This window comes from Gopherus evgoodei, chromosome 6 (genome assembly GCF_007399415.2).
Source record: "Gopherus evgoodei ecotype Sinaloan lineage chromosome 6, rGopEvg1_v1.p, whole genome shotgun sequence".
Lineage (NCBI taxonomy): Eukaryota > Metazoa > Chordata > Testudines > Testudinidae > Gopherus > Gopherus evgoodei.
In genome coordinates, this window is record NC_044327.1 from 53,561,471 (window position 1) to 53,585,822 (window position 24,352).

General features: G+C 39.6%; 1 protein-coding gene across 2 annotated transcripts in view; it reads right to left on the reverse strand.

The window, feature by feature from the left end:
- SPTLC1 (serine palmitoyltransferase long chain base subunit 1) overlaps window positions 1-24,352 on the reverse strand; it is a 55,275-nt gene that overhangs the window by 25,816 nt on the left and 5,107 nt on the right. Inside the window, exons 3-7 of one of the 2 annotated variants that reach the window (XM_030566355.1) lie at window positions 21,011-21,104; window positions 16,597-16,691; window positions 14,233-14,305; window positions 10,118-10,250; window positions 1,212-1,341 (exon numbers count right to left, since the gene is read on the reverse strand). In XM_030566355.1, the coding sequence (XP_030422215.1) occupies window positions 1,212-1,341; window positions 10,118-10,250; window positions 14,233-14,305; window positions 16,597-16,691; window positions 21,011-21,104 (525 nt within the window). Of the gene's footprint in view, window positions 1-1,211; window positions 1,342-10,117; window positions 10,251-11,700; window positions 13,095-14,232; window positions 14,306-16,596; window positions 16,692-21,010; window positions 21,105-24,352 lie in introns of those variants that run through there. The other variant, XM_030566354.1, reaches the window with a different exon arrangement.

Sequence of the window (24,352 nt, forward strand, 5' to 3'; positions counted from 1 at the left end):
ATCGACCCTGTATTCGTCATCTTAATACAGAGAGACCATTTGTATGTATTTTTCTTTCTTTTTATATAAAGCTTTCTTTTAAGACCTGTTGGAGTTTTTCTTTACTTCAGGGAAATTGAGTCTGTACTCACCAGGGAATTGGTGGGAGGAAGAAATCAGGGGAGATCTGTGTGTGTTGAAGTGGCTAGCCTGATTTGCATTCCCTCTGGGTGAAGAGGAAAGTACTTTTTGTTCCAGGACTGGGAACAGAGAGGGGGAGTCACTCTGTTTGGATTCACAGAGCTTGTGTTTGTGTATCTCTCCAGGAGCACCTGGAGGGGGGAAGGGAAAAAGGATTATTTCCCTTTGTTGTGAGACTCAAGGGATTTGGGTCTTGGGGTCCCCAGGGAAGGTTTTTCAGGGGGACCAGAGTGCCCCAAAACACTCTAATTTTTTGGGTGGTGGCAGCAAGTACCAGGTCCAAGCTGGTAGCTAAACTTGGAGGTTTTCATGCTAACCCCCATATTTTGGACGCTAAGGTCCAGATCTGGGAATAAGGTTATGATAGTGTGCCATGTAAATTTTGCATTGTTCTAGCTTCTTAATGAAAATGTCATGCAGCCGAAGTCAAATACATTACAGAAGCTTTAGATTACATCATATCAACAGATGAAAGTTAACTGGACCTGCTGATTTAAAGAGGTCGAGCTTTAGCAGTTGCTGTTCAATATCCTCCCAAGTTACTGCTGGAATGGAAGTATATCATCATCATGTTTGGCTCTAATGATAGTTTTTATAAAGAGGGAGTATGTGAAGAGTACATGAGGAAAATCATCTCACCTCTTCTATAGTTCAGGTCTATAATTATTTATTTATTTATTAAATAACTGTTCTCACAGTTTTGGTACAGATTTACTTATAGCGTTTTAGAAACTGATACTTAAGTGTCACACCTAGGATGGGGGCAGTTACACAGATTTCAAAATAAGTGTATAGGTACAAAAAACTGTGGTTAAATAACAAGCTCTTAGTGACCACCTCCATTACCTACTCTTGACAATACAATTATGGTAAGCGAACACAGCAGCAAAATCCAATTTAACTATAGAAGCAAAATTAAGCATTTGGTAGTGATTGATATAAAACAACAACAACATTCTACGAGTAGTGGATCTATTCAAATATACAACCTACTTAAGAAGGGCAAAAAAAAGACTACAAAGAAATTTTACCTTTTGATCTTCAATCTCTTGTTCTTTCAGAAGTTGCTCAAGGTCAGCCACATCATTATGTTTAAATAATTTAATGTTACTTCGCGATGCCTGTAATCCTTTCTGAATAGCAAAGCAGGCAGCTTCATCTCTGTAAACACACAATACGCTTTCATTTTGCGCTTGGTTTGATAATCACTTTTAAACAACAGCCATAGGTCAATTACCTTTTAGGCCTCGTTTGCTTTTAAACTGCCTTGTATACTTATATGTGTATAAATAAAATCTATGTTTTATTACACACAATTTTAAATAATTTAAAATTGATTTCTAACACCTGTTACCCTCTGCGGCTATGTGGAGACATCTTTACACTTTATTGTACATTTCATGACTAAAGAGTTTTTCTCTAAAGCAAGGACCAGTGCACAGAAGTCATACTAAAGTATTTTCTGGTTTCCAAATTACATTGAGCTGTTCATATGAAACCACTAAAATATATGTAATTAACTATTTTCACTGAAAAGTCATTTTACTGTCTTTGCATCTAGGATGACTATCAGGTTTATTCTGTGGTTACCTGTTTTTCATTGTGGCAGTTAAGGAGACCAACATTCTATAAATAGGGGTATTATGCTCCTATAATTATCCATTGGTTCTTCTCTTTCTACCTGCCTCAGTTTAAAAGCACAAAAAGTCTGAGGATGTGCCTGGCCCCTCTTACCAGTCTTAAGAGTACTCATACTCATTCTTCCTCTTTTATTCCACTTTATGGTGAGCATTTCCCCCCGTTTTCCAGGCCTGGTAAGCCATTTCTTTAGATTTAAATATGTGTATGTAATTCCCCCAACTAAATAACATTTTTTGGTAATTTCTTAATTGGATATACTCAGAATTCCTTTTGAAGTTGCAAATCCCTCCTTCTGCACATACTGAACAATGGTAATTTAATTTTCAAATATCATGTCTCTAACATGATGCCATGAATACACCTTTTTTCTCAGTGATAAATACTGTGTGCTACTGAAGGAGACTCTTAGGGTACATTTACACTTAAGGCAGCATGTAAGATAAGAACACCACATGCCCAGGTAGCATGGGTATAAACAGCAATGTAGATGGTAAGACACAGCTTAGGCAGGTAGGGTGCCCTACGTGCCAGAAGCCTTAGGCCATATGTCCTACATTGGCTCTCTACATGCCCAAGCAGTGTCTCTCCCTTGTCAGAGCCTTTCCTGGTTGCAGCGAAAGGCTCTGGTAGCTCTGCCGCATGGAGCTACATGCTGCAGTGACAAACAAGGATGCAGCCTGACTCTCACTGCAGTGCGTAGCTACACATATGGTGCCCGTACTTTATACGCCACAATAAGTGTAGATATAGCCTTACTGCAAAAAACTAAAAATACAAGTGCACAGGTAATAAATATACTGAATTCAGCATATCAAGCTTAAAATATTCTGGCCACTCAATGCAGTGCATTTTAATTTGCTTTAATTTAAAATGTGAATACACAAACTGCAGCTCTTACTAAAAAGAGTAAAGAGAAACAGGTTAGGGAATGCAGCTTTAACCGTGAGTCTACTGCTATTTATTGCATGGGTATATGTTCTCGCAGAAAATAATCTAACTTAAATACAGCCTATTTTCTCATCACAAAGTGAGATAACCTCTTTCCTCCAAAGAAATGTAAGTATGAAGCTTTTCTGTTTATGCAGCTGAACCTTTCTATTGTAGGTTTGTGGTTGCAGAAGCATTCTGCATGATAGGAGAGGCAAGATTTACTACCTCTCAAAGAAAGCATTCAGCTAGTAATTGCACTTTTTCTTCACTAAGTTTGAAGTGTTTTGTTTTGTTATTTTAGAGACTTTTGATACCAATTTTGTCAACTGCTCTCCATACTATTGCAATAATTGCTTGTCAGATTGTCATCAACTCATTTTTATTGACAGTGTGAGTGAGGTAATTTGAGAGTAATCATAAATTGCCAACAGTATTTAACATAACAACATCCAAAGATTTCTATAAAATAGTTATTTTTGCCCATAACAAGAACAAATGTTATCACGTACAAGCTTAGACTCTCTACACATCAACTGAATGCATTTTTAAGCGTGCTAGAATCACATAGATGGTACATTTGGGTCCTGATTTCTTATCAGATGCAGTTAGATCTATAACTAAAATGTCAAATTTTTAGCAACATACCAGGTTTAAAGATTTAGATTTTCTAGACCAGCTACAGATTTTTCTTCCTTTAAGCACTGTGTACAAACCACTATGCATCAGGCATCACTGTTTAAAAAGCATATCTGAGTCTAAAGCACTGTTTTAAAATAGTTTACCCAGTAAAATGGGGATCAGACATAACTATGCAAACTATGTTAATAGCTGAACATTTTCTGTTAAGATAGTAATTCCAATGTTGACTGGGCCAGTATTAGGGAAAAATAGTAAGACTGCTACCCTATTTTAAAGGGAGCCAGATTTGGATACCATAGAGAATATTCATTTACTCAGCACAGCCCCAAACCAATAAGATTCCATGTCACCCCAAGTATATCATCTTCCTAAATGCATTAATTTATAAGCAAGTCCCATTAACAATGAAGGGAGTTTCTCACAGACAAAGACCTTATGGTATGTAACATGTCCTGGCCCAATCTTAATATTCTTACAGCACTTTAAAAATGGTACAAATACTATTTACAGGTATTTTTATATTTTAGCACAAAATAGGTTATAGTGCCCAGTGCTAGTCTTCAAAATAGGTGTGTAAAAATGGCACCTTAATTATTACAGCTATTCCTTGTGAGTATAAAATTGTTGGCTAACATTAACAACAGTTTATTCCTGTATGCCTGGTGGAGCTAATACAACTAGAAGAATTAGAATATTTCCAATACACCTCTGAACAACTACTAACCCACAGAATCCTCCCTACCAACACTACCAAACAAAAAGGGATTCTGCATGGACACCTCCTGAGGTTGAAACAACAGACTGGACTTTTATATAGACTGCTTTCTGTCGACCTGCACGACTGAAATTGTGGAAAAAGCCACATCACTTGCCCCCATAACCTCAGCCATGCTCAACACAACGCCATCAGAACTCTGATATCATCATCAAAAAGGCTGATAAGGAGGTGCTGTCGTCGTCATGAATAATAAGGTGGAATATGAACAAGAGGCTGCTAGACAGCTCTCTAACACCACATTCTACAACCCCTCTGATCCCACTGAGGGTTACCAAAAGAAACACCATCTGCTCAAGGAAACTTCCTGAAAAAGTACAGGAACAGATCTGTTCAGACACAGGCCTAGAACCCCCCCGACCATTGGCATTCTATATGCTACCAAGATCATAAACCTGGAAATCCTGGACGCCCATCATCTCAAGCATTGGCACCCTAACGGCAGGATTATCTGGCTATATGGACTCTCTTTCTCAGGCCCTAGGTACCAGCACTCCTAGCTATCTTTGAGGACACCACTGACTTCCTGAGGAAACTACAATCCATCAGTGATCTTCCAGAAAAAAAACATCCTGGCTACCATCCTGATGTAGAAAGCCCTCTACACCAAACATTCCACAAAAAGATGGACTACATGCTATCAGAAACAGTATCCCTGATAACGTCACGGCAAACTGGTGGCTGAACTTTGTGACTTTGTCCTCACCCACAAACTATTTCACATTGGGGACACTATACACCTTCAAGTCAGCAGCACTGCTATGGGTACCCGCATGGCCCACAGTATGCCAATATTTTTATGGCTGACTTCGAACACGCTTCCTTAGCTTTCATTCCCCCAACGTCCCTACTCTACTTGCGCTACATGATGACATCTTTATCATCATCTGGAACCATGGAAAAGAAGCCTTGAAGAATTTTCACCATGATTTCAACCATTTTCCATCCCACTATCAATCTCAGCCTAGACCAATCCACACAAGTGGTCCATTTCCTTGACACTACTGTGCTAATAAGCAATGGTCACATAAACATCACCCTATACAGGAAACCTACTGACTGCTATACTTACCTACATGCCTCCAGCTTCCATTCAGGACACACCATATGATCCATCGTCTACAGACACTCTCTAAAATACGAACGCATTTGCTTCAATCCCTCAGACAGAGAAAACCTACAAGATCTCTATCAAGCATTCTTAAAACTACAATATTCACCTGTTGAAGTGAAAAGACAGATTGCTAGCACCAGAAAAGTAGCCAGAAGTCACCTACTACAGGACAGGCCCAACAAAGAAACAACAGGACGCCACTAGCAGTCATCTTCAGCCCCCAACTAAAACCTCTCCAGTGCATCAAAGATCTACAACCTATCCTGAAAGATGATCCCTCACTCTCACAGATCTTGGGAGACAGACCTGTCCTCGCTTACAGACATCCCCCCAACCAGAAGCAAATACTCACCAACAACCACACACCACAGAACACAAACACTAACCCAGGACCTATCCTTGCAACAAAACCCGATGGCAACTCTGTCCACATATCTGTTCAAGTGACGCCATCATAGGACCTAATCACATCAGCCACGCCATCGGGACTCATTCACCTGCACCTCTACTAATGTGATATATGCCATCATGTGCCATCAATGCCCCTCTGCCATGTACATTGGCCAAACTGGACAGTCTCTATGAAAAAGAATAAACGGACACAAATCTGACATCAGGAATCATAACATTCAAAAACCTGTAAGATAACACTTCAACCTCTCGGGTCACTCAGTAACACTTAAAGGGGCAATATTGCAACAGAAAAGCTTCAAAAACAGACAGACTCCGAGAAACTGCTGACCTTGAATTAATATGCAAATTTAGACCCCATCAACTCAGGTTTGAATAGAGATTGGGAATGGCGGAGCCATTACACACATTGAATCTATTTCCCCATGTTAAGTATCCTCACACCTTGTTGTCAGTGTCTATCTTGATTATCACTTCAAAAGTTTTTCTTCTCTCCTGGTGATTATAGCACATCTTAATTAATTAGCCTCTTAGCGTGGGTAGGACAACTCCCACCTTTTCATGTTCTCTGTATGTATTTACATCTCTTTGCTATATGTTCCATTCTGTGCATCCAATTAAGTGGACTGTAGCCCACGAAAGTTTATGCTCAAAGAAATTTGTTAGTCTCTAAGTCAGGCCTGCACAACATGCAGCCCGCGGACCCTCACTGTGCAGCCCGCAGGGGGATTCTAAATCCCCTACACACGGCGCTCTGCGGGCAGCCCAGAGCCCTTTGAATCCCAGCCATGGCCGGGAATCGAAGGGCTCTGCTTTGCTTGCAGTGGCGGGGAGCACAGAGCCCTTTAAATCCCAGCCGCGGCCGGGAGTCAAAGGGCTCTGGGCTGCCCGCAGAGATTCCCAGCTGCAGCTGAGATTTAAAGGGTTCAGGGCTCCCCACGGCTGCAGGCAGCCCAGAGCCCTTTGAATCCCGGCCGACGGCCGCTGATTGCCCCCTCCCCAGACCCCTGCTCCAACTGCCCCCCAGGACCTCCACCCCCTATCTAAATGCCGCTGCTCCTTGTCCCGATTGCCCCCTCCCGGGACCCCTGCCCCCCAGGATCCCACCCCCATCTAAATGCTGCTGCCTCTTGTCCCAATTGCCCCCTCCCGAGACCCCTGCCCCTAACTGCCCCTTGGGACTCCAACCCCTATTTAAGCATCCCTTCTCCTTGTCCCCAACTGCCCCCTCCTGAGACCCCCAAACTTTCCCCCAGGACCTCACTCCCTACCTGTCTCCTGATAAACCCCTGGGACTCCCATGCCTATCCAACTGCTGCCTGTCACCTGACTGCCCCCCGGAACCTCCTACCCCTTCTCCAAACCCCAGCTCCCTTACCGTGCCACTCAGACCAGTGTGTCTGGCTCCATGCAGCTCCAGACACGTTGCTGCCATGCTTCCCTGCGGAGCCCATAGCCCTCCCAGCACCTGCCTTCCAGATTTGAACACCTCAAAATTCAGGAGCGCTCAAGCTCCGTTTGAGCAGCTGTTACTTCATTTCTCCCAAATCAAATATACAGATCCACTGTAACTTGCTGTAGAAAAAGTAGGATAAAATTGAGCAAGAAATGCTTATTAGGACTGGAATTGCTATTTTCAACAGCCATTGCCTTTTTGTTTGTTTAAAAGGAAGACAGTGATATTGTATTGGCAAATTCCCCATAGAAAGAAAGATTGGAACAAAAGAATAATAAAGGCACCTCAACTTTTCCTCATTTATGGAGGACAGTCTTATAATATGCATCCAGATATCCTCCAGTCACACAAGCTGAAAATTGTTCCACTTTACTGCAGCTCTGTAACCATATGGGAACCAAACTTATCTGTGTTTTGTGCACATCCAAAATTCCTGCTGAATGACCCGCCCTGGGAGTGTTACCAGTGACCCAGAGCTGGGGCGGCAGGAGGTGTGTGTGTGGGGGCACTGGTGGGGGGGAGCCCAGGGCTGGGGCAGCAGCGGGGAGTGGGGAGGGCATTGGTGGGGAGGAAAGAGGGAAGCCCAGCGCTGGGGCGGCAGGGGGTGTGGGTCGGTGGGGGGAGAGCCCAGGACTAGGGCAGCAGGCAGCCAAATTTTTTTTTTGCTTCGGGCAGCAGAAAACCTAGAGTCAGCCCTGTCGGGTTCCCCCAGCCGCCGGAGCCCCGGGCCCTTTAATTTGACCCTGAGCGCTCCCAGCCACCTCTTCAGTTGGGAGCCCCCGATTGATTTAAAATAAAGTATCACCTCCCCACCTCCAACCTTCCTTTTTGGCCCACAGCTGTTTTGGTGGGGCGGCACTGGGGAAGGAGGGTTTGTTTCCGCAGAGCTGGGTGACCTTGGGGCGGGGTGTTTCTGCGGGGCTGGGAGGTTTCGGCCCTCAGCTGTTTTCTTTGGAGTAATGTGGCCCTCGCCGCTTTATGAGTTGTGCAGGCCTGCTCTAAGGTGCCACAAGTACGCCTGTTCTTTTAATTAGAAGGGAGTGAGTATATTTTTCCCCTTTCACATTGATAAAACTGTTCATTAAGTTGTAATTTGCTGATATCAGAGGGCAAAATCAAATGATGCTTAGGTTACATATGTATAAATGAGCCCTCACCCCCGATCCAGCTTATTGAAAATGAGCAAATGAGCGAGGGTGGGGAACAGCGAGTGACAGAGATAGGTGAGAATGGAGTGGCCAGGGCCTCAAGGAAGGGGTAGGGAAGGATGCTCAGTTTCTGCAATTAGAAAGTTGGCAACCCGAAGTTAAAAGTAAAAGTTGTTTTTTCTGAAGTTGAATATGTTTTAGGTGGAAATTAAGATAGACAATTAGGCATGGAACTCGTTACTTTTTAAAAGTGTGGTCAGTCAATTTTTAGAGTAGAACTAATTTTCGAAGTTTAAATTGAAGCTGATTGTGTTTTATTAGATAAAAGACTGCAAACACCTTGAGGTTTACAGGAAATGAGTACATTACATTACACCCCACATGGTGATCTGCAAATAATTTTGTAAGTTTCTATCAGAAGTGTAGTTTGTGGTACAACCCTCTTACTTTCCTCTTTACCCCAAAAAAAAAAAAAAAGTGATTGTCATATAGGTAAGTGTAGCTCGAATGTCACAGGGTAACCAGACGGCAGTAGAAATATTTCTGAAACGATTTTATGTTTATTTTTATTTTATTCAAGTCTCTTCAGAATGAGTTCAGTACCTCACAGAAGCTTGCCCTCAAGCTCTAGCTGCTCCATTCAATCTTGCTTATGATTAAAATTCTTGCTATGTCACAGTGTTAGTTCTTTCAAAGATAATATAGTCTTATGGTATTTTTGGCATGACAGAGCATCTGCATATCTAAGTATGAAGTGACCTATAGCCCCACTATCTCAGAGAGCATTGACCTCAGTGTTCTCACCTTCCACATACAATTCAGGATTTAGACTGGCATGAGTGCTGTCAGATTTAACTTGTCAATCTGGGCTGGCATCTTTCCCAACCTTTTAACAGTTAGGAAGGCCCCTGCAGGCAAGACAGAAAAGCCTGCCCATCTCAAATTAGCTGCCAACAACACTGCACAATGCTGATACAGGAAAAATTAACCACTGCACTCTTGCTATTCCTTGCATACAATCCTTGCATACAAGGGAACTTGTGTTTCCCTCCTTAGGTGGCAATTACTGCCAAGTCTGATTTTCTTGGGTACAGCAAACAACTGAAAGCTAGCACATTTGTCTGAAGAACAAATCAGAAGAGACAGGAGTTTTAGGCCCATTAATCAGCTAATATGTTAAATATAATTATACAACAAGGTTACATTGCTCTACAAATGGTGTTATTAAAGTTTTCCTTTTATTCTTATGACAAACTTTTTCATTTTAATCCAATCTGACTTTCAACCTACTGATCAAGCTTAAGCTATTTCATGACAACTTCTATTCATTGTAGACATTCAACTTTAGAAAATATGTCCCAGATTTTCCTCTTCATTCAGGCTGCTTTGCAGTTTGCACCTGACAAGAAGTGGCTCTCCTGTAGTAGGCTATGCTATAATTAGGATCATCCCAGTGGGGCGCAAGACTGTCTAGTGGCACAGAGTTGGTTTACGGCTTCCCCACCACAACCCATTGAGTTCACCAGTAGGTGATTCAAGTTCAAGTGAGTTTCAAATGTTCTAATTTAAGCCAGGGGAATTACCTAATACACAGCCAACAAAAATAGCCATCTTCGCACCCCTCCTCCTAAACTGCACTGTATGCTTCTCAGGCACAACTGAACATTAAATGTACAAATCTATGTGGAGATGCAGTTATCTGGCTAGAGAATACCAGACTTTTCAACACACACAATGAAGGAGTTCTTCAGGATCTGAATAATATTCTACCTCATCCCCCAGAAATTTTACTCTGGAATCTCTGAAAGATAAGTGTTACTTACACAAACACTATGTCCCCTCGCTTTGAATATGCTGGAATAGCACTGGCAATTGTGGCAAATCCATATGAGTATATAATAGATTCCTCTGTCCTCATAAATTTTGCTAGTCGATCTTCTAATTCCAAGTGTACATCTGAGAAAAAAATTAAAAATTCTTAAGACAAGTTTAATTGTTCTGCTTTTGTTGCACAATGGCGTAACAGTTTGTACTCGGAAATTAACACAGCCATGTACTGAAACAGGAATTTGCTAAGGAAGAGTATAATTGTTTACCAGTGGTAACAGTGTCACAGTAAATGAATCACTAAACACCAAAGCTGATGCATCAATCCTTGATGGGCACTGAGTGATGTTTGTCAAATCCAAGCATCAGAAGTTTTAATAGTTGCCAAACCATATACATATTTGTAAAACTAATATGCCTGTGTACTCAGAACAGCAATGAGAATTTCCTTACATTTAGACTGTAAGCACCAGGGCCGGCTCTACTGTTTTTGCTGAATTGCCGCTGCTGACAGTGGGGGCTGTCTGTGTGCCATTAGGGCAGCACGCGTGTTTCCGCGGTGGCAGCAATTCGGCGGCAGCTTCTGTCTTCAGCCGGAAGACAGAAGCTGTGCTGCCACGGACAGCTGAACATAGAAGCTGCCGCTGAATTGCTGCCGCCGTGGAAACGTGCGAGCTGCCCTAACGGCACATGGACTGCCCCCGTCGTCTGTGGTGGCAATTCGGTGTTCTGACGGGGGCAAAAACACACGGACTGCTGCAGATTGCCACCCCAAGCACCTGCTTGGAATGCTGATGCCTGGAGCTGGTCCTGGTAAGCACCTTAGGGCAGGGACTGTCTTTTTGTTGTTTGTACAGCACCTAGTGCAATGAGGCCCTGGTCCATGACTGGAGTTCCGAGCTGCTACTGCAGTGCAAACAGTAACAAGCAATGCAATTTCCAGCAATTAACTAAATCTTGGCTGGCTGAACTTCTGTCATCCTAACTCAGAAAATCAACACAACCCAGTATAATTGCCCAACACAGCACTGAAGCTCATGCCTTATGGCTTTGTTTTCACATGAACTAAGAAGCAGCAAAAAAGTAAACCATTTAGTAGTCTACAAACATTCTACTGCCCCAAGACTGATGTGTCTGTTATGGTATCAAAGTTAAAGATGTAGGTTTTCATATTTAAGAGGGGGTGAGGACAGGAATTGCACAAAGATCCTGGATTTGACCCATGATCTCCACATTATGTGAATCAAATATATATCATTCCCCAGAAGTATACTTCTACTAGATTTATGTGTACATATTACTCTTTAACTATAATAGGTCTTCCCACTATAACCTTCATCCACATGATCTGGATCAATTTTATCCAGTCCTTTCCATATTTTAGAAACTGGAAGCCTTGGTCTGCCCTACTTTAATTTGCCTAGAGTATCACTGATGAAAGGAACTGGCTTTCAGTCTTAAAATTCAATTTTTAACTACAAACCCTTTGTCCAAAAAAAAGTTTTTTCTAGCACTTAGAGCCTACACTGATCAACATCTTCCAAATGTAGACAGCTGGAGTACCTCCCTAAGTACTTACAGGGTGAATACTGGTTGTGGTCTTTGGAAACACACTCAGAATGTAGACTTCATAGAGGTTTAGAAGTTTGTTTTCAGAAACTCTGGTAATAGTTTTCCTTGTTTTCAAATAATTGCTGGATCTACCAGACTCAATCCCCCAGTCAGTCTGGAAGCTGGATGAACTTTGACTCAACTAGTAAAAGAAGAGCATGGGTAGATCTGTTGTATGGCAATGAACACCCAAAGAAGAGGCCACATGAAATATACAATATAGCATTAAAAAACAAACTTCCTCATGGGGCCTCATCAGCTGAAGTGTGCAGGACATGGAGAAAAGCTACAGCTTTGAGCATCCAGCTATGAATTGCCTTGAGCAGTGGTTCTCAACCAGGGTCCAGGACCCTTTGGGAGAGCAGCGGGCATAAGCAGGTTTCAGCAGATCCGCCCAGTAGGGCGGCATTAGACTTGGGTCCCAGGGCAGAAAGCCAAAGCCCCACTGCATGGGGCAAGATCCCAGGGCCATGAGTCCTGCCACCCATACAAAGCATGTGCAACTTAACTTTGCAGGGCCCCGGGCAGTTGCCCTGCTTGCCACCCCCTAGCGCTGATCCTGGCTTTTCTATACAGAAAAAAAGTTGTTGTGGCACACGTGGGCTGTGGAGTATTTTTGGCATGTTGGTGGGAGCTTCAGAAAGGGAAAGGTTGAGAACCTCTGGCCTAGAGGGGAAAAAAAAGAAAGCTTTCTAGAGAAGTGTGGATGACCTAAGCCTTTCAATAAAAGTACTTGATCTTAAAGGTCAGAACATCAGGCAGCTACCTGGGGAATAAGTGAGAGAAGAGGACATCTAACTCTACAGATTTAATGAGCTTTAACTGACAGATACAACCACTACACACAGTGAAGGGGCTCTATATTCAGAGAGCATTGTTGTTTGCAGCAACCAGGATGTGAATATAATAAATTTCTCATTAAAAAACTTAAATACTTGACAACCATGATAAGTTACAAAAGCGTTGCCACACGTAATAGTCCGAACACTCAGTCTGCTCACTAATAACTATTATTAGCTGACTATCACCTTGGATGGACAGGAAGACCAGTATGTTGTGACATCAAGGAACAAAGTCTGCAGGATTAAGTCTAAAAGGCTGCAATAAAACAATATTTATTAAATTTAAACACGTAAGGTGTTTGTCTGATCATTCAATAGGGCTGACCTGACTCAATGAAATATCTAAGCCAGGCTTCTGGAGAAATCAAACATATGGTTGACGCCAAGGGAGCTCTCTACAACCGTCTGGGTTAACAAAAGAATCCATGACTCCCAGGAAGTGACATGAAAGCTCACAAGACGACAAGACAAAATGTTAAGCCTGTAACTATCCTGTCCTTTTCATCTCCTGAGTGGAGACAGCAAAGGAATAATAAATGCCATAATTCTGCAATGAAATATTAGAGAGGCTAGTTTCACAACTAAGCTGATTATAAAAAAAACAAACAAATTTCATATTGAGATTTGTCACAACTAGAACGCTTCCCACCACAAAAGTCTTAATGTTTCTTGTAGAGGATATTTCAGTCTGAATACAGTATTATACAAATAAGACAACAAGTTTCATCATTTGAATTTTAAAATATACAGAAATCAGACTGCCCTCTTGTGGTCCGTTTAGCATTTAATGAAGGCGTTTTAAATGCATTTCTACTTCAACCATTTTAAACACACTTCCCAGTATGGCAAATTCCACAGCATTGTAAACGAAGTGAAATTTTGAAACATAAGGAAGCTTCTAAAAAGAAAAATATACTAAATTTACTTGGCAAGTAATTTCTATATGCCCTTGCTGTTACTGACAGTATGTATTAGAAGGCAGTTTTACCTAGTGGATAGAGCGGGGACTAAGTCGAAATTGTGGGTCCTAGATTATCACCAACTGATCTAGAACAAGTCCCGGTAAACACTATACCTATGACTTAAAGTAAATACATGCATTTTTATCAAGCTACCATACTTGAATCGATAGCCTTTGCTATTGTTTAATCAATCTCAATTACGTTTTTATCATTTAATTTATGCTGATTAAACCAAACAGGGTAGCTAGTAGCAATGAAAATAGCTACTTTATTACATCTTTTAAAACACTTAAATATGTCTCAGTCTTGACTGGATTGTGCATATTCCCTCTTTTAGACTCAAACCCATTATCATGTAATTGTACTTATTTGGACTCTAGTTTATCCACATTCTCTCTACAGTGCCCTAAATGCAATAGGTCAAATTCAGCATTATGACTTGGCTAAAGGATCTATGTTAGATGGACTACGCGAGAAGCGCCTTTTGTTTAAAACACTTGTTTAATTTAATTTTAGCAATGATAAGCATCACAGATCATTAGCAATCATATCAAAAAGTCTGTTGTGTGTCTGCCATTCCCTGCACTGAGAAACCGAGACAGTTACTGAGCAAGTATTTTGGAAATACCCACCACGTCAATATGAAAATCTTTAAACTAAGATGAACTAAAAGCATGTAAGTAAAGTTATACTTACCAAAAGTGCCGTAAAACCCTCTAGGTCCACAAGTGCCAACTCCATACTTCCTCAAAGATGCCTGGGCTGCATTCTTTAGTGAAAACATTACATAAAAAACAACATTTAACTTACTTGTACAATATATTCTGCACAATTCAGATTGCCAATTTTACATAATTGTCAACATTCCTCTTCTTGTTCCGTATAATTTATATAGCCATAGAACCAAATGCAATTAAAATGTTGTATAATAACTTAACTAATTTTGTAAACTCCTTTGCCAATGAGACTTCACTATTTTAATCAAGTATTTAAGCTTAGTTTACTGTATAACAATACTACACTGATGGTGCACTGTGGAAAAGACTACCTAGTAGGTACTAATAATGTAACTTTAAAAATCAAGCAACTCTATATATGATTCCACGCCTACTGAAATATTAGCCTTTTCAGTAGTACTGTTCTAGATGAAGAACAAATTTATATTTCACAGAAAGGCAAAGATTACATTCTACTACCACTTCAGAAGGGTATTTACTTCTTCCATTATTTCCTTCACACAAAGAGACTAAGGGAAGGATTTTCAAAAGCACCTAAAAGAGTTAGGCACCACTGCAAATCTCACTGAGACAACAGTTGCCTTGAGATGTTTAATTTAATAATAATTTAAGAACTTTCATTTTGATGTCAACCTACAGTAAATGTCACCCTATATACTTTGGTATTTCACACAAGTTAAAATATATTCCTTAAAACTTCAGGTGCATGAATAGAACTAGCTGAACTCTCTCTGAAAATAAAGTTTTCCAGCTGACACCATCCATCAATGACTGCACTATACACAGCTATAAACTATTTATAGTCGTCTCTGTTTTTATCAATATCAGTTGGGGAGAGCGCCCCAAAGTGCCTCTTCTACACTTGAGGAGAAGAAGGTAGTCACTCCTATCAGATTACCTCCTTTTTAGTAAGAAAAGGAACATTAGATTAAACATTAATTGAAAAAATATATATTCTGGTCTTGCAGTGGGTATGCAACAAGATTTTATATAGTTCTCAGTACAACCTGAACAAGTTATAAAACTGACTTGACATTATCTTCTTATACAGAAAGCAGTTTGAATGGAAAACTCAGGGTCATGAAAAGATCAAATTTTAAGTGCATCGCTCCCTTTCCTGAAAAGCATGGATAGGATCCTGTTAACACCTTACTATTTGGCACAATGCTTACTACCATGAGTAGTCTCACTAAAGTCAGTGAGTGTACTGGAATAGCAAGCACTATGCCACGAAGTAAGATGTCCATAAACTCCACTATCAGATGCCACTAAGAATCTCAAAGTTTGTCACTACACTTTTCTAGAAGATACTTCCTGAAATGTTTTTAAACAATTCTCTCTGTAGTCTTTATTTTTGGTTACAAATTTAAAACTTTGTCACTTTTTCTAATTAGAAAGAATGACAGGATAGAAGAGACTGTTTATTTCCCACAGAATTCTGTTTGGTTGTGCTAAAATTGCTAGGCCCGTATAAAAGCAAGGATAATCAAAGAAGGGGAAAAAGGTTAATTATCTACCCAAACTTTGGAAGCACTTACATACAGGGAATTGTCTTTTTCAAAAACTTATAAATGCCTCAGAATTGAACACAATTATGGATACAATTTTGTCACAGTAAAATCAGGCAAAATTCATGGAATAGTCATGGTAAAAATGTACAAAATCAGTGTATGGTCACAGCAGGGCTGAAGTCCGAGCCTGGCCACCCAGGGATGAAGTCTGAGCCTCACCTCCCGAGACTGAAACCCCAGAAGTCACAGACATCTGTTAAAGTCACGGAATCTCTGACCAAACTGTGTCCTTACTTATAATACACAAACTACAATGATGCATATACTGCCATATTTAAATGCTGATTAACATTTTGCCATTTAAATTCCTAGTACTTTCACACTTCCAGTATACACTGGAAATAACTGAGGCATAACACAAGTTACTGCAATTTCTTTATTTCATGTTGTTACCGGACTGAAACACTTCACCCAAAAACACATATTTAATATTTGCATAAGGCTTTGAATATGTCTAAATATAAGTTCTAAATGTTTTTAATTTTGGCAATTCTTATGAGGTAGGTATGTATTTTCTTTATAAATAAAGAAATGTAAGCAGAGGTGAAGTGACTTGCTCAAGGTCACATGGTAAGTCAACAGCAGAACCAGGCTTAGGATGTGAGGTGGATGAAGACTACTACGATGCTGAGTGATTGTGAGGTTCACATATTTTGAAGTCATCCCCAAACTCAAGGTAAAAAATGCAATAGCACGTTTTAAAAAATCCCTTTGTATATAACTATCTATGCGCAATCATATAATCTACTCACCTTCACTCTTTCATTATCCAGAAGTCCAAGAAAGTTAAATGATGCAAAATTTATACATTCCTTGCCATTCACTATGATTTTATGACTTGGGGGGCTACAAAAATATAAAAACAGTGCTATCGTTAAATATTTGTCACGTTCATAACAGTCAAACAGTATACTGACTGTATTTTAAAGCATATTACGATATTAATTAAAATATGTTGATTTTTTTCCCTATTCTGCCATGTTTTCAAAGTCATAATTTTACTCTGAACCTAAAGCCATGTCTACACTGCCACTTATATCGGCATACCCGCGAGTGACATAAGTTTTGCCAGTATAAGTGGTAGTGTGCACAGTGCTATGTCGGCGGAAAAGCTTCTGCCACTTGTTGGGGGTGGTTTAATTATGTCAAAGGGAGAGCTCTCTCCCGTTGGCATAGAGTGGCTACACGAGATCTTACAACAGCACAGCTGCATCGGTACAGCTGTGCTGGTGTAGGCACTCTAGTGCTGACATAGCCTAAATACAATACAAACAGATATACTAACACAGATACACTTGTCAAATTCCAGTTTGGATAATTACATTCTGCCTACCTAAAATCTCCAGTCCCTTAAACTAAATGCAGTATTCTCCAAAGTTCTGTTCCGAACTGTTTAGGATTGCTGCTTGTTGATTAAATAATTGCTGGTTCATGCCACAAAGGTGATGTATTTAAGTAGTGGTTAAAACTTCTCCTTTGTATAATTTGCAAAGTGCATTTGGGATCCTTGGGATCCTCCCACTTTGGATCCTTGGGATCCTCCCACTTTATTAACAAGAGTTAACTAAAAAACAATAATTTTGTCATATAGCAAGATCACCTTTGCAAACACGTATGGAAAAAAAAATTATAAAAATAAAAAGACACCAAGTTTATGCAGACACCCAACACAAGATGTTTTAGAATGCTTGGGAAATCTGACATGCTAGATTTCATTCTGTTTAATTCATAGAAGTTACAGTAATTCCAGGAACCGTTTTTGCTAGAACCAGGATTGGAAGTAAAAAAAGAAAAAAAAAATCAAGCAATGACGACAAAAAATAGTTGTGGAGACGAAAACGTGACTAGAGCAAAATGTTCAGCAAAGTTTAGAACAAGCAACCTGTAACCAGGAGAACAATGAAATCTTTTACACCGGAAGCATTTTATCAAACATCTTTACTGAAGCAACGAAAAATCTGACTATTTAAGATTTGCATTAGCACTAGGCTAACTCAATTTGACTTGCTTTTGCAAAATGTAGGCATCAGGCCAGAAACCCCTAATGTCTAGCCTACAAATTAATCAGACCTCTGTGTTCTGTACTTTGTAACAGTGATTATAAATGCTAAAGACACTACTAACTCAACGTTAAAGTTTCACTTAATAACAAAGTGATAAGTAGTAAATCATACTGACGTTATGACTAAAACACACTAGTTCTGCCAATTTATGCACATGCTGTACAATATGATCCCATACTATATCAATATAAAATATAATTTCTCCAAGCTTGTCTAATCAGGGAACAATAATATGTGGGGACTGGACTCGATGACCTCTCGAGGTCCCTTCCAGTCCTAGAGTCTATGAGACCTTTATATACACAAAATCAAAACCAATCAAGGCAGCTCAAATATCCTCAGATAGTTGCTTCAAAACTCTTTTCTGATCCTAATTCACCAATTTGTATACATTTTGAATGAATAAGTTTGGACAAAGTTTTAAGTTGGACAAAACACAAACACAAAGAGGCTAAATTTGAATTCACTACAAATTGTAAGAAAAAAGTTTCAGCTTACTGCACACAAGCGTTCATAACTTCGAAAAAACATGGATTCAATTTTCTTTCAAACTTGTTAATTCAGAAGATTAAAATAATGAGAAAAGTCAGCAAAACAGTTTTGAAAAGTGTTCAGTTAACTCGCTATATGTCCATCTGAAATGCATCTCTAAGGTCCTGGCCATATAAACATGCCCACAAGTAACCAGACAGGTTTAGTGGTCCCGCTGAGGTCAAAAGAGTTTTCATGTACATATGTTTTTGCAAGATCAGGGTGTAACTATGCAGGTATAGGCTTATTGCAATGATCAGTACATTCCCAGGTGCAATTTTTAAATGCTATTAACTTTGTAAATCAAAAATAATGGCCACATTCTTACTTTATATAAAAACAAAGAATTCCAAGTGATTTTCATGGAATCTATGTGTATATTAATTGGATAATGTCTTTTAGGGTCCTAAGATTCCAAATCTGTGCTTGGGGATTTCACTGAGTTGCATGTACAGACAAAGGCAAATACTGAATTTCATCTTCAACATAAAAAGCAAAATATGTATCAAAGATTGTAAGAAACATTTATTAAAGTTAGCATAGAATACTAGTGTCTATAAAGTTCATTGTGGACTTCTTTGTTTCAGGGATATACTTCATTTTTAGCATTTGTTTTTCCAACATTTCATTATTTTTCCCTTAATCATTAAGGTGCACATTTGCTGAATGAGAATTCAATATGATCCTGTCTAAATAGGCTATCTTGCAGATAGTTTCCCTACATAGCATAGTCTATTATATTTCATGAATCAGTTAATTCAACGTAGATGCTCTTAAAGTGGTCTTAACATAGCTTTTAACAATAATTAACTTAAAATTGGCTGTTCTTTATTAGGAAAATGCTCTGCATTGCTGGTTTTGTCATCATTAACAACAGTAGCTGCTGGGGCTTCTGGTTAAATAATAAACTCATCTGTTCAGGTCAGACAAGAATCTATGTTATCGAACTAAATATGGCTTTAACACAAGGTATAGAACTGTCTTCCACAAAGGAGAATACAGCCACCATGATGTGTGTTAGAATAAATCAAGAGGTTTTCATTCTACTTTTAGCAGACAATATTTCATACTTCCTAACGTACTGTTGGCTACATATGCTTCAAATCCACAAGCTATATTAAATATGGCAATAAAGAACTCCTACCATATACCATTATCATTAAGAGATGCATTACAGACACTTTTGTGGAAGACTAACATCAAAATCGCAGAAGGAAGACTGCCGTTACTGTCAACAGGATACCTGAATCATTACTTTAGCAGGGAACAAGATGGCTCTGGAACTGCCAATAGGATATGGAAATTTTCACTTATATATTAATTCTGAGATGTGAACTAGGCTGACAGCCCAAGTTACAACTCAATGGCTGTTCAATGGCTCATGGGAAGGTAGCTAGTTGGTGGTCTTAGTGTTACCTAAGTGTAGCATCCCTGAAAGGCTTTGAATAATTTATTTTGGCATTTTTTAAGTCAAGTGAAAGATTTTCAAACACTGAATATTTTCCTTCACTCCATACCCACTGAGACATTTTGATGGTTTCCCCACACCCTTTACCAACATCTTTAAGAACAGCTCCGGACAGGGAAAAAGTGACCAAAAGCATCCACATCACAGAAGCCACAATTAAACTTGGTCTCCATTTTTTTTTTTAAAGCAGAGCGGCTTCCTCTTGACAAGCAAGCAGGATATTGCCAGGCCAGCATGCGAAAGCATCACTGTGCTGTTTGTGCACACACTTGTTCATGAGTGGATGATTTTAAAATAAACTATTGTGTTAACTTGGATCTTTCATGAGCACTAAATACACCTTTATTTTTAAATGCTACCAACCTAACAAAGTTAAACAAAAAAGTGTACCATTCCTGCGTACTATGATGTATATTCTAGAAGTGTACTTATGTTTGAACTGCATCTGTGTTGCAACACATGTGGGAAATATGTGAATCAGTATCACCTTCTGAGGGCTTTTCTAGTTACACAGTGCATTAGTCCACCCAGAGTGTCACAGACTAATTGGCTAGTGCACATTGGTGTAATCCCATTTCAAATTTGTACACAAGCCCGAAGATGTTATAGCCAAAGATTTCAAATGACTCCATTTTTGAGAGCCCAGCTTGAGATACCTTAGTCTAATTTTAAGAAACGCCAATCCTCTCAAAATCAGGGCCCCTCCAGTTGGAAACCCTAAAATTACTAGCGCTTTTGGAGATTTAGGCCTATAACCTTTACAAAAATTGCTTCATTTTGGTTATAGTCATCAAACAGAAAAGGATCCTGAATAAGATACCAAGATGAAGCCAATTACCTAATACTTTACTGTAAGTGATTAAAAAGATAATTAGATTCTCTATACTATTATATCTCCTCAGAAATTAATTCTGTTTCAACAAAGATATAACGAACTTGATAGGAAGCTTTAGCATCAGTGATAAACCTAGTCCTGTAATCTAACATGCAACTCACTCACAAAGATATTCCAGGAACATTAAAATCCTCATATGTTTAAAAACAGAGAAATTTGAAGAGATTTTTATTGAAGTTGAACACAAGAATAGATTTGTGCTAAATTACCCTGAACAATACTGTAGTTGAGAGCTGGGTGATCTTTAGATACAGGAGGAACAAGAGGTTCTGGTTGCCACTCTTCAATCAATTCTTCCTTTTCCTGAAAGGATCAGAAGTCAAAATACCCACATTTAGTATCTTTCAAATATGATTCCATTATAAGCAGATATGGTATGGTAAGCAGATGGGTATAGTTCTAGCCAAAAGAACTATATCAACATGCGGCACCCTTCCAAGTCAATGCTGAAATATTACTCCCGTAGACTATACAGAGGGGCTCTGCACTACTTGAAGTGACTTAGAAATGAGAGATCCTGGCTGGATCTGTTCATTAAAGATCTCATGGTATGTTTTGTAAAAGAAAAAGGTATTGACTCAGCATCCTGGTCAAAATTTTAACTAAGGCAATTTCTTCCTGATTACCAACTAGCAAAATCACCCTCTAATTTAATATTGGATACAGCATTCCTCACTTCCTGTCCTCAACCATTCTATAGCACTATTTAAACAAACAGTTCTTGCATTAGAGTGTTAAGTGAAGTGACACAACAGAAGCAACAATTAATAATCAAATTATCTCAATCTGCACATTGGGTAACATCACATAGCATAGACTGTCATAACAACTAATCCTCACAACACATGCAATGTAGGCAAGTATTCCTGTCCATTCTTCAGATGGAGTAACAGAGGTTATGTCACTTGCACAAGGACACACAGTGAATCAGAGTCAGAAGCCCACAAAAGCTTATGCTCAAACAAATCTGTTAGTCTCTAAGGAGCCACAAATACTCCTGTTCTTTTTTAGAGTCAGAACCAGCATTAGACTTCAGGAGTTCCTTAGGTCTAGTCTACACTGAGGGGTGGGGTGGGGGCGGGAATCAATCTAAGATATGCAACTTCAGCTATGAGAATAGCTTAGCTGAAGTCAACATATCTTAGATCGACTTAGATTGACTTACTTTGCGTCCTCGCAGTGAGTGATTGATGGCTGCTGCTCCCCCATTGACTCCGCTTCCTCCTCTCGCCCTGGTGGAGTTCCGGAGTCGACAGGGAGCACGTTCAGGGATCGATGTATCGTGTCTCATCTAGACGTGATACATCAATCCCCGATAGATCAATCGCTACCCGCCGATTCAGCGGATAGTGTGGACATACCCTTCATTCCATCCAGTCCTAAACTCTCTAACCCCTGAACCACAATGACACTAAGTAGGGCTATGATATAAGCATTAGCTATTAAAGGGATGTTAAGCTGGAAACTACTTTTAAATTTATTTTAAAAGACTAACTAAATATTTAGATCCTGAGACTAGAACTGACAGACAATCTCCACTCTTTGGTTTTATAATTTAAGTAGTTCTCTTGCAATGAACCATCCCCATACACAGGATATAGGAAATTAACTGCTAATATATCCTATTATTGTTCTTAGCACTAGTGCAAAAAAGGCTCCAGAGGGCCGCTGGCATTTTAAGTACCACGCTGTCTGGCTCAGATACACAACAATGCTTAACACATCAGTAGCCACTAGGGCCATGAGTTCTAAAATGTAACACCTCCCTTAACACTGTTGAAGAGTAACATTTCCTAAGAGTTATTTTCCAGGTATAATAAAATCCCATCCTTGCAAAAAGACAAAGAAAACCAGACACTCCCGATGAGCTAGTCACAAATGCAAAAGAAAAAAGCTTTATGACAGCTTTTGGATTTTCACATCAATATTGTAATTAAATGTCAATATAAACTGTAAGGGTAACGGAAAATTTAAAAAACATAAACCTACTTATTTATACTTATTACAGGATTACTATTTAAGAAAATCCATTCTTTCTGTAACTTCAATTTTTGTTTGAAGATTCTGATGCAAAGAACTCATACTTACATTTAAAGAAAAAATTTCGAAGTCTAAATGACAAAGGAAAGATTAGAAATTGGAAAGGGAAGTGTACACAATTATAAGTTTATTTTGTTGTAGTTTCAATCTTTTCCTTTTATTTAGATGACGAATGATTTTGTTTTTGAATTTTGACTTTTTATAGAACACCATTTCATATTTGAAGAGGACAAGACCTTCTGTATCAAAACATAAATGGGCCTGTGTTTCAGAAGAGATTTTCTTAAATTGTTTAAGAAAATGTTTAGATAAAACATTTGATCTTTTACATGTTGTATTTCTTATTGGAACTATGCCCAATGGCCCTATATTTGAAAGGAAATAAAATGACATAAATGTGTGCAACAAGATTAAGTCTAAATATTTAATATTTAGAAATAGCTACAATCATATTAGAATGTGTGCTTGGCTAATACTGAGATTAAAAGCTAGTGTGCTCATGAATGTAATTATAGCACATGCATTAGATTTCTTTTCCCCCCACCCCCTATTTCTTAAGCAGTCTGCAAGGTTTTAAGAATTCCATAAAGTTTCATCAGTAATTTAGCTAGTGTCACTGCTACTAGCCTAGCATGTTAAGAGTGATATGCTATGGGTTTTTTTTTAAACGAAATATTGTAGTTTTAATACTGATCTCTCTGTTCTCTATCAAACTTTCAATGTTTATTGCTGTGCAGCATTGTCCAGCAATATCCATATTCACCATTATCACATAAGCAGACGTGGGAGATGATGCCTGAAGAGTAAAGGCAGTGTCATACTGGTGGACAGAAGGTGAATTTAAAATTATATTGGTTAAAAATCTCAGCAAACCCATGACCCTCAATACAATAGCCTATTGGTGGCAACACTTCTAGCCTAAGCAGATCCACTAAGGCAGGGGTCTCCAATGCGGTGTCCGCGGGCATCTAAATGTGCCCGCGTCCTGGCCGGCGGTGGAACATCTGCCGAAACGCCGCCGAATGTCTGCGGCATTTCTGCAGCTACGCCTCTCGATGATGTCGCTTGTCAGCGGCAAGCGGCGTCATTGAGAGGCATTGCTGCTGAAATGCCGCAGAAATTCGGAGGCATTTCGGCGGATGCTCCACCACTGCCAAAAGATCCGGGGACCACTGCACTAAGGCCTCTCAGCCCCTTATTGATTACTAGGCCTGGTCTACATTAGAGGCGGAGGGGATAGATTGAAGTTACGCAACTTCAGCTACATGAATAACGTAGCTGAAGTTGACGTACTTAGATCTACTTACCGTGCTATCTTCACTACGGTGAGTCGACTGCTGCCACTTTCCCGTCAACTATGCCTGCACCGCTCGCCGGTACAGGAGTCAACAGGAGAATGCTTGAGGATCGATTTATCACGTCTAGACTAGACACAATCAATCGATCCCCACTGGATACGATTGCTGCCCGCCAATCCAGCGGTAAATGAAGACACACCCTAGATACCAGTA